Here is an 11059-nt window from a genome sequence, read left to right as displayed (position 1 = left end):
AATACTGTTGAAATTCCCTCTTTATTTTGCTGTTGAATTTCTCGTTCTCCCCTAAAGTAAATCCACCTCAGAATTGAAATGTTCATCTCCTGAGGGGAGGACTAACTCTGTCTGCCTGCTTTCCTCCCAGCTCCGGGTTGCATCATGCTTGGGAACTTTGCTCCAATGAGGGGCTGGCATTGTGCTTTGTGGGGGGGAGACAGAGGAGAGAGAGAGAGAGAGAGAGAGAGAGAGAGAGAGAGAGAGAGAGAGAGAGAGAGAGAGAGACGGGTGCAGCGTTGCCAACCAACAGGACGGGATTCAAAAAAAATCCCCACAGCGAGCGACATCACCTGCGGAGAGAAGACACCTTGTTACGCTCGAATTCCCCAGCGGCTTTGGAAAACTACATCCTCCACGTTGCTGTGTTGTTGTTGAGTTTTTTTTTACATGAGGCGTAGGCTATATGGAAGGAAATCCTTAAGCGTGTCTCGGTGTATTGTCACAGAAAAAAGGGGGCGCCCAAATCTGTCCCTCTTGAGGATGGGACCTTTTTGAATCTCAAAAGCAACAACAATGGACTGCGTTTCCACCGGGAACTCACTCTGGGAGGCGTGCTGTACGAACACACGGGAGTGTAGCGTTTCAAAGCCACACGACGTTTGTCTGTTTAGTTAAACATTGTTCACAGGGTCGTCGGTTGGGAGTCCGCGATGCCCGCGAGGAACAGGTACAACCTGGTGGACGATGTGGCGGACTCGAGGGTGCCTCTGCACAACGAAGAGGCGTACCAGCATGGGATTTCTTTCCAAGCCAAGGTGAAACGAAACTAGCTATCCTCTTTATTTTGACACCGTTTACCATAGACCGTCAGTTCGGAGTTGTGTTGTGTTGTGTTGTATTTGGAGCGAAGTGGCAGGTGCACTGGACCCTTCCTGCTGGGATCCAGCATGAAGTTTGAACGCATGGCAGTGTACTCAACTACCCATGTGGTTTAATGCAGCAAGTCTTTATGGGGAGTTGTACTTTATTTGTAATCCTTTAAAAAAAACTGAGGCAAATGTGTTTTTATATTTGGCGCTCGAAAGTGAACTGAACTGAGTGTATTTTCAGGTTTTCCCCAAGTCCATTGAATTATTAACCTCTCAGGGAGCCGTCTGAGCTGATTTGCAGGGCATGAGACAGGGAGCACCGTGGTAGAAAGGGTTAAAACAATGGGAGTGTTAGCCTACTGGTCCAAAGTTCAATCACACAGCTGCTTGTGATACATCCATGACTTTATCTTGTAAAATGAGGGCTGCTTATCAAGCCGCTTTCTCATCTCAGTTTGCCTCAGTCTTTCTTTATTCCCCTTAGTGTTGCAAAAACACAGTCCCATAATGAATCCACCATACGAACAATTTCTTACTGTGGGTATACAACACTTTTAACAAAAGAGTCGCAACTTGAAGCCACAGCCACCAGTTTGAATATATGCAAGCCACAAAGAATGTAAGGCAAAGCAAGTCCTTTTATACAATACATTCAACGTATAAATAGAAAAGCACTAGTTGCCACATTTCATAAAAAAATATTTGGTAATGCACAAGTTCATCTCTCCAATGGAAAAATATTTCAGAACCACTTTCCACCAATGTGAGAGTTTAGGTAGTTCAGTTTGTCTCCTCATATTGTAGGCACCGTTTAGGCAGTGTTTGCCTTTTTATAAAACAAAAACCAAACATTTTGGGAGAGCTCTAATTTTGTTGCCGTGACTCCACTTTGGGAGCTGTAGTGTCTGGGATTACATCTCTGACTCTCATGCTGTTGTCGTGTGATTGTTTACTACAGTATGTGGGGTGTCTGGACGTGCCCAGGCCCAACAGTCGGATGGAGATCGTGGCAGCCATGAGGAGAATCAGGGTAAGATGAAGACATAATGCCATGTGTGTTTAAGAGCAGAAGTGCACACACACACACACACACACACACACACATATCATCAGTCCTGTGATGATTGCTCCCTGATGGAGGACAGAAACTATCTTTACTATAAACACAGTAAACACACGCACGCAATACAAGGAGTGTCCGTCTGTCAGATGAAATTTGTATTGAGTACGTAGTGACGCATGCACTCGCTGGACAATGACACGACTTCTGGGAAAGCAATGCAGGGATGAATTTTTCAGAAAGACAAAGCAATAAGAGAGAGCTGGAGTGGCTTTCTTTGCTGAATAGTGCATCACACTTTCTAGATAGGTTTGTGAAAGTTCAAGGACACAACGTGTGTGGGTTAGCGCTGCCTTTGATTAAAGTCAGACTGTGGCTTATTAGTATTGCATTATGTTGAGCTGATTATTAGAATTTCACAAATCAACCTTTTTTCTACTTATGAGCTTCATCTTTTTTCCTCTGTCACCCTGCATTCAGTCTCTCCTCATTGTTATTCACACTATCATATCATAGCCAGGCTTTTTCCCCCGTAAAGTTACATCAGTAGTGTTACTATAGGGATCATGTAATCATTTCCTCCTCTCATTGTCCCAGCGGGCCAGTATTTTTCCTCAGAGCCGCTAACACAGAGCCTTATCAGAGAGCTGGGGTTGATCTGTAATTTAAGTGTGACTCACCAGACTTGCTTGCTCGGTTTAGACATGACAAGGCTCTTAACCCTAGCTGAGTCAATATGCAGGAAATAAATGTGTAATTTCATTTTTTGAGCTACTAAAAAGCCATAATGTGGATTTATCCTCTGAAAAAAGGCACAAGTTTTTAGGCACAACATTTTTTTTTTTTTACTATTTTGGGGAATCCTCCCATGTTCTTTTACAATACTTTGTTTTGGCTCCTGTAGTGTAAAATATGGGTTCGTAGGTGGCTGCTTTAAGTGTGAAACTGTGTGCATATAAAATCAGAGGAACCCCAACCGTAGAAAAAAGATATTTTCAACAAACAAAACTCATCTACAAAAGTAGGTCTATGGAACAGAGACACAGCCAGTCAGACTGTTTATGACTCGGTCTATCTGTGTGAATGGGCTGAGTGCGCAGATAGTGCCTGTTTTTTTTTTATTCTCAAACTGAGAAATCAATAAGGTTGTATAGTAAACGTGATCATCAGGGTGATACACTGCAGGCTGAGGCAGAACACAAAACAGAAATTATGCTTTTGATTGCTACAAAAAAAGATTATCTCTATTAAAAAAATACATAAGACCTAGTTTTTACATCAAATCAAGATCTGTTTACCAGCATATATGCATGTGATTTTGTTATTTAAAGACATACACTCATTAATGTTTATTTATGTCAGAGTGTGTGGATGCATACACATTGGGTGTGTGTATAGGAAGTTCCCTTGATGTCCAAATATAGCCTTGAATCAATAATGAATGAGTTAGTGTATTTAGGTTGCAACTTTCAGCATATTGTATAGAATATCTTTGTTTTTGAATGGCAACACTGCTTTATAGTGTCTCCTGTGACTAATGTAAACATGAGAGTCTGCCTGATAGCATGGACCAATATATAAATAAATAAATAACCTCTCATTTATTATATATTGTCATGACGTGTGTTTAATGTAATCTTTGATGACAGTGACCAGAGAGATGTTACTATTCATAGACTTGTGGTATTACACTGACTGGTGGATGACTTTGGCTTAGTTTTTACTGTGTCATATCATCTTTGCAGTTGAAGCATTTAAAGGAATACGCCACCGTTTGTTGAAATAGGGCTTATCACAGTCTCCCCTAGCTGTAGATAGGTGGGCCAACGCATTTTTTGTGCATGCATCGTTTTAGTCCGGTGCAACACCAGAAGCGCCTCCGCTAGTTAGCTTAGCGTAGTGAATGGAATCCTATGTTGCCGGTTAGCATGTTGTGAGTAAAAGTGAGCCAGCAAAAGACAAAAAAACAACCTAATTACTTGCAGTGAGACAAAAAAATGTGTTGGCCCACCTATCTACAGCCAGGGTAGACCGTGATAAGCCCTATTTCAACAAACGGTGGCGTATTCCTTTAAGCAAGACTACATAACTTTTACTGAACAGCGGCCACTGTGGCCACAAGTAGCAATCGCAATTCTTTCTTTTTCGAAACGGTCACTCTAAATGACATTATTATGGTTTACGTTAGTGACCTTTTAAAAGTGCTGGTAGTAGGTGAGGTGAATTTTTTTTCAAAGCCAGGCTAGCTGTTTCCCCTGTTTCCATTCGTTATGCTAAGCCAAGTGAACCGTTTCCTGGCTGTTGCTTCATATTTAATGGAGAGATATGAGAGTGATATTAATCTTTTCATCTAACTCTAAGCAACAAAGTGAATAAGCTTATTTCCAAAAATTTCAAATTATTTCTTTAAAATAAAAAAAGGGCAATTGGAATGGGACCACAAGCAGGAAAACACAAACATGTCTCCTGGAGTGTGCATCATTTTGTTTTTGTAATAAAAAAAACAATCTAATCTTCATCTGTGACATTCTACAAAGTAGTTTAACTGTAGCAATGGTTATTCAGTCAGCATACTTGTCTCAGTAATGTAAGCTACACAGGAAGCAATATTCATCTAACATTCATCTAACATTAGCCATTATAAGCTACTGGACATACAAACCAAGTAAGGCTGTAGCAGCAATAACCCCCGAGTGTATTGAATTGAGCAAGTGTGTATTTTATTGCTTGTGAGTTCAGCTTTTCATTTGTAAGAGGAAAACAGTTTTTAGATCTTTCAAAAGTTACATAGTCTCATTTTAAGGTCAGTTTATGTCTTATCCGTGTGCATGTGCGTGCGTGTGGCCCCTCGTTTCAAACACATGGAAAGCAAAGATTGTATTCCTGTGCCAACTGCGTCTTTTTGGGTGAACCCTGTAACACTGGGCCTACACTGAGTGAATGCAAACACATGAGCGTTTTAGAGGGTGGGCGTGCGAGTTTAGGGTTGGTTGCCAAGTCAAATGTAATTAGCTTTGTGTAGCTGAATATTGACTGGCCTTCCTGACTTTCTCCTCATCTCTTTTGACAAAAGCAAAGGCCTTGTCTTAAATTTAAAAGCGCAACCCTTTAGCCGAGGGACTGCACAGAGGAGTTGTGTGTGTGATTAAAGAGAGCAACGAATGAACTGATGGCAGTTAGGAGAAGGACTCGAGAGGAAGGACTCGAGAGGAAGTCCTGGAATCGAGAGGGGTTGCGTGGTGGCTGGCAGAGCCGTAGTCCTTTCATCTCCCTCGGCTAATCTCTTTAGTCTCAGTGGATGTGAGAAAATATGAGGAGAGAGAGAGAGAGGGAGAGCAGAAAACACAGCCTGATCGTCTCAACTGAACAAGCAGTAAATCTGGGTTTGACTGAGCAGAGGAGCAGTGCCAGTTGAGTCAAGTCTTCAGTTGTTTTACAAACACACACACACACCTGTCATTCCCACAGAGAGAAAGTGAAAAGACACAATTTTGTGTCCTGTGGATCTTTTCAAAGTTGCGTTTTGTTAAAACTTCTCCCATTATGGCTGACTGGTCCTGCTGTGTTGGTTTATAATAATTAGTTTCATTCAGTTTGACCAGTGGCATAGAAACCATCCCGGTGGTGTGCAAGTACGTTCACACACATGTTTGTATGTGTGAGTGCTCCATAATAGCGAGACCCCTTGCATTCTAACAAACACCGCAATTGATTAACGGGGCTGAATGACGAAAAAGGCTGCCGTTGCTACATCTCACATGGAGAGATTTGGTGTAGTTGTCCACAACTCACTGCGTAAGAAAAGGACCTGTGTATATACTGGAAAATCCTTGAGAAACAAGCAAGCACTATTCACAGGAGGCCAGCGTCTCTCTACAAAAGGAAACAAGTTTAAGGCTATTCTCTGCTCCTCACTCCTGTCTTGTTTTCTGTCATTCCTCTCTCTCTCTTACTTCCTCTTATCCCTCCATCCACTGCTGTTTTCTTTCCATCCCCTCACTCTCCTCCTACTAAAATAGACCGTCTCAATATAGCCCATCTCTGCTATCTACTCAGTGCTGACAGGAATAGATTTTAGGCTGAGGGCAGGCTATGCATGCTTCCCTTTGAATTTTGATCGGCTCTAATGGGATTTTAAGCCTCCCTCTCATGTCCGTCGATGCAGCCTCCTTTCGCAGACTGTCAAGAGTCTTGCTGGAAAAAACATGGCTCCTATCTGTCTGCATTTGTCCCTGTGTCTATCTGGAACATCTCATGAGAGCATCTCTGTCTGCCGTGCGAGAAAGAAGCAAACCTTGTGTGTTTTTTTGTTTGTTTGTTTGTTTGTTTGTTTGTTTTTTGGTTCCTCTGGTTCCTCCGTTTCAGTATGGGTCCGCTGAGCCTGTGTCAGTTTTTTGAGAGCACGCTGAACTGTCATGACTCAGTCAAGAGTGGATGTTTGGCTGTCAAAAGGGATGTAGTGAAAAAACAGGCACTCTGGACCTGTTGGAGTGCAACAAAAATTCTTGGTTTACTTTGTGTCCTTTTTGTGTCTCTGCGCTTCAGACTTTACTCAAACTGTCGGCTAAAACAAAAATGTTTTTGATTGAGACGCAATTGTAATTACATGTGACCACCTGTCACTCACTCATACAACACAATGGCAGCAGTCAACTTAATTACCCGCAGCCAAAATAAATATCTTTCCCCACATAAACAGGAAAATATCCATATTTCACTTCCTCTAGCTATCCTTTTATGTTTCTGTCGTTCTTTTAATTCTTTCTTTATGGTCAGATTTTGGCAGCTAGCCATAACAAATGCTCACCTATGCCTGAAGACTGCAGGACACACAAAACACATGGATTAGTGATAACATCACATAGGACTATGCATGAGTGTGAAATGAGGCATTTCAATCGAAGTAGTAGTGTGGCCAAAGTTAGACGCTTACTTGAAGATCAAACAACATGACCATTAAGACAACTGAACAGGAGTCAGGAGTCAGGACCCAACTTAAACAATTCATAAATTTCAGTGAATCACATTTTTGCATAACAATTACACACCCTGCATGTCCCAGAAAACCAGGGGAGAAATGAGAGCCCAGCTTAACTCTAGGGGGGGTTACAGATCTATAGCAAAGTGGGGGTGGTTGGATGGGTGTTATTCTGTGTGCCCTCGCAAGTGTGAATGAGGGATAGGCACTATTTAGGGAGGCATGACACATATTGGGGGGCATTGTTTTCACTTTGTATTCATGCTGGCTTAATGGCAGATGTACAAGAGCATAGTGGGTGACCTATATGTGTACTGGATTAGACATGATTTCAGCTTTGAAAGGGTGCAGTTACCCTTTGTTTATCCAAACTCCCAGAAAAAAGGGGGTCCCATTCTTGTTGATTAACAGTCTTTTGAAAAGTATACTGCTGCATGATCTGCTCTGTTAAAACTCAGTCACCACAGAAAGTGGCACAGTGATATTCATCCAGGCGTGGGTCTAGAATCTTGGTGACATGGTGATTACTTGCAGGGCTAGGTGGTGAACTACTGTAGCTGCTGAGCTAAACGCTAACAGGCTAGCTTTCTGGGAACATGTTAGCGCTGGTGCGTTCTCAGAGGTCTTCTAACTGACAGTTAGAAAGCTCAGCTAAACGGGACAATACTGTAGGTTCACACTGTTTTGGAGCTTTTTATACCCAACAGAGGAGGTTAAATAAAAGTGAATCATTCAAGACTGTTAAGAAGCTACAAAAGCATCCTCTTTTTCGTACTCTATGTTGCCTTAAAGGTTAGCACTGTCAAGACAACTTGCTATATGTCAATGGCGTGAATTCAGAGTTCAAAGTTCACAGAAGTTGACGTGAAAAAGCCACGCACGCATTTACTTTGTCCCCATGAACGAATGCAATGATTGCAAGTATTCGGTTGAAAGGAACAGATTTCTACAAAAACATTTACCGTTGTAAATACTGGTGTGAACAAGCCCTTTTGTTGTTACTTTGCTGTAAAACTGGATTTTATATTTTAAAAAGGGCATGTGGTCATTTGAATGACTGTACACTTCAGTTAATGTTTGATTATGTATTTCTTTTTTTTTTGCTGGATTTTACACTTTTTTTGACACTTGTGTGTGGGGTGGATAAATATACTGGAGGGACAGCAGGTCTTTGCTCACATGGATGGACAGACAGGTGGTGAGTGGTCTCAGCCTCCACAACCAGCATCATGTCGCACGCATACACAAACACACAAGCTTCTGCGTTCATCATCTACCCTAAGGCGATGCTGTGTCAGTAACTGCCACAATTAGTCAAGTCTTGTATACTCTGTTCTCCCCACGCTCACCTAAAACAAGTCCCATGCTAAAGAAAAGACTTTTGTAAAGCCATGAACTCAATCCTGCTGCAGAGCCTAAGGGCACATTTTGTTCAGAGCTAAGAGTGCTCTCTGCACCCTTAGCATGCAAAGTTTTGGTGGTTGTGGTTTTTCGTTTTCCAATATGTATTGGATACATGAATATAGTGTGTTTGTTTGTAGTATTTCCATACTTGAACATCATCATTTAAAAAAATAAATAAAACAGATGTGAGTAGACTTATATGACTCAGTCACTTTGACACAAAGAAGTTAGATATAACCGTAAAATTCAAATTTCACACACACTGATCAGGAATGGATTTTTTTCTGTAAAAAAAGCAGTGTATTTTTACTCTATTTGGAGGTATTGCAATATGTCAGCAAGTCCAAGCTTATAGTTACATTATAGTGTAACAGTCCCTGAGGAGATCATATGAACAGTCATCTGTTACTGCCCGCTGCAGAGCCTTCTGTAGCTAATCTCAAGTACAAACACAACTTAAGTCAACAGACCAGGAACTGGACACGTGTGTGGATGTACTTGGTGGGTATTGTTTGTGTGTGGGTGTGCACCTGTTAATCTGCAGTCATGTGAGCGCAATTTCATCAGTATGCTCCTATGTCCTTGGGTTTGCACAGAATAACGTAGGAGAGTTGTAAAGGCCAAAAAGTCCTGTACAAAGGGTAGACCAAATAATGGGAGCATTACAGTATGATGCAACACAATAAATGTCTATACACAATTATTTCGGTTAGATCTGCAGTATATTTGTTTAATTTTATGTTATTAATGTCTACCAATTATGTACAGACATTCATGTTCCCCAGAGGATGAATCCCACGTACTTTATTGAACCCCTGACTTTTCCTCTAGCGCCACCAGCACGTTGTTATTTTTGGTTTAGAATGACATAGCTGCACCACTGTTCCTCAGAACCGCCTCACAGAGCTGCTAGTACGGCTGTAGACTCTTCTGTCTCTTGTAGTAAATGTAAAAGTTCCTCACTGCAAGAGGTCCAGTATGCATGCTACTATAGGAACCATAACTGTCTGTGCCTTTCTCTTGAATGTTTTGTGGTCACTGTGTCTATATTTGGTCAAAGTAATTCTCTGGTCTGTAAATTTACAAATTGTCCCAACAGAACAATTAGATTTAAGTTAAATTAGAATTTCAAATGCATGGTTCGTCTTTTGATGAATGGTACTGTTAAGCTCTTGCTCCCTCTCTCTATTGTTCTGCAGATCTGAATTAATCACAAATATCAGACCACTCCTCAGGTCTCCCTGGCAACCAGTTCTGCCGACAAAACAACTCCTCTTCAGGTTTAGGATGGGCTCATAGTTTTGTGTGGATGGAGAAACTAACCCTGTTTAATTTGCCACGTGTGATGACTGTTGCACAGGAGAAGCATATAGAAACATCACTGTTTAGTTAGGATTCAATTTTGCGAAGCACACAAAGGTTAAAGTACATTTTATACATATTCACAAATATATAAATTCTGTATTTACCAGAAACTCATTCTCCATATTACTTAAAATAAACGAGTCAGGTTTGCAAGTTGTGCTTCTCTGCCTGGAAGCATTCTTCTTAGCATGAGTAGGCAGATAAACTAGGCCTATTGTATTATGGTAAAAGTTTGTTGGATAATGATTGAGAAATGTGCTGCAGGCTTTTGAGCTGGCAGATAGGCTGCCCTACTTCTAAATGTTATTTGGAGTCGTGTGTGTCCGTGTGTGTATTTGTGTGTGTCTGTGTGGGCATTCATTTCACTTCTCTCATCTTGTTCCAGCGTGCTACATAGAAAGCCTCAAGGTCTCGTTCTCCCGCTCCTATATTGCACAGCCTCCTCCCTTTCACCCCTCCCAATTCTCTTATTATTTTACTATGTTCGTCTTGCTGTCATTGTAGCTGCATTTACTGTGCATTCTCCTGCTCTTGTCTGAAGTCTGTGTTGGTTTAAACATGCAGGAAGCTGTCAGGATTTAAAAAGTCTGAGCTCAAGTTGGCGTTAAATTGCTACTGACTTCCTGCTGTCAACACCTCCATTAGGGCTGCACAGTATATCGTTGTTTTATCGTCATAGCGATATAAACTGGCGCATAAAACATCGCGAAAGGCTGCAACATATCATGACGGGCACTCCGAGATTTTTTGGAGTTAGTTGAAAGAAAATATCAGTAGAAAAATGTAACTGTCATTCTTTTTTAGTGGTGCCTTTTTATATTCAATTCGATGTTCAATTTGTTAAAAAAAATTTGGAAATGATTTCCATTCATTTGTTTTAAATTCAACAATCAATTTGTTGTATTTTAGCAGAATGCTGAAAGCAGCAAAACTGACTACACTTTAACATCTGTTTATTCATCGCATGAAATATCATTATCGCATATTGCATGTTTTCCTCATATCGTGCAGCCCTAAACTCCATTAAATGTTACCACTCCATACCCCTGATGAACCAACATTATTATTATTATTATTATTATTTCCATATGGAGACACAGCAATAGCATTTGAGGAGAAAAACTTTGCCCACAAGTTAAAAGTTACAGTATCATGTAATGCAATTCTGTACTTGCCACTGGTTGTCTGGCAACCTTAGGGTAACGACAAGACTCCAGGAAGTTACTGCGCCTGGCCAAGAAATAGTCTGGCTTTATATGGGGAAAAAAAGAGCAAAATAAGCATATTTCCTAATATGTCAAACTATTCCTTTTAATTCTTCGTCTAACTGATCTTGTTTTTCATGTTTGCAGTGGCTATTTACATTGACACTTTCAGAATCAACGCAGTCTAACAAAAAAA

The 11059-nt window shown here is 41.0% G+C and overlaps 1 protein-coding gene across 2 annotated transcripts in view; it reads left to right on the top strand.

Annotated features, from left to right (window-relative positions):
* The first annotated feature begins 249 nt into the window (after positions 1-249).
* Positions 250-11059, top strand: part of si:dkey-34e4.1 (carboxyl-terminal PDZ ligand of neuronal nitric oxide synthase protein) — a 52721-nt gene continuing 41911 nt past the window's right edge. For both annotated transcript variants that reach the window (XM_028601333.1, XM_028601334.1), the window contains exons 1-2: positions 250-797; positions 1810-1881. In XM_028601333.1, coding sequence (XP_028457134.1) covers positions 693-797; positions 1810-1881 — 177 coding nt within the window. In that variant the 5' untranslated portion in view covers positions 250-692. The remainder of the gene's footprint in view (positions 798-1809; positions 1882-11059) is intronic.

Source organism: Perca flavescens, chromosome 16 (assembly GCF_004354835.1).
Source record: "Perca flavescens isolate YP-PL-M2 chromosome 16, PFLA_1.0, whole genome shotgun sequence".
Lineage (NCBI taxonomy): Eukaryota > Metazoa > Chordata > Actinopteri > Perciformes > Percidae > Perca > Perca flavescens.
Note: the sequence above shows the minus strand (reverse complement) of the source record. Positions and strands in the feature narration are given on the sequence as shown.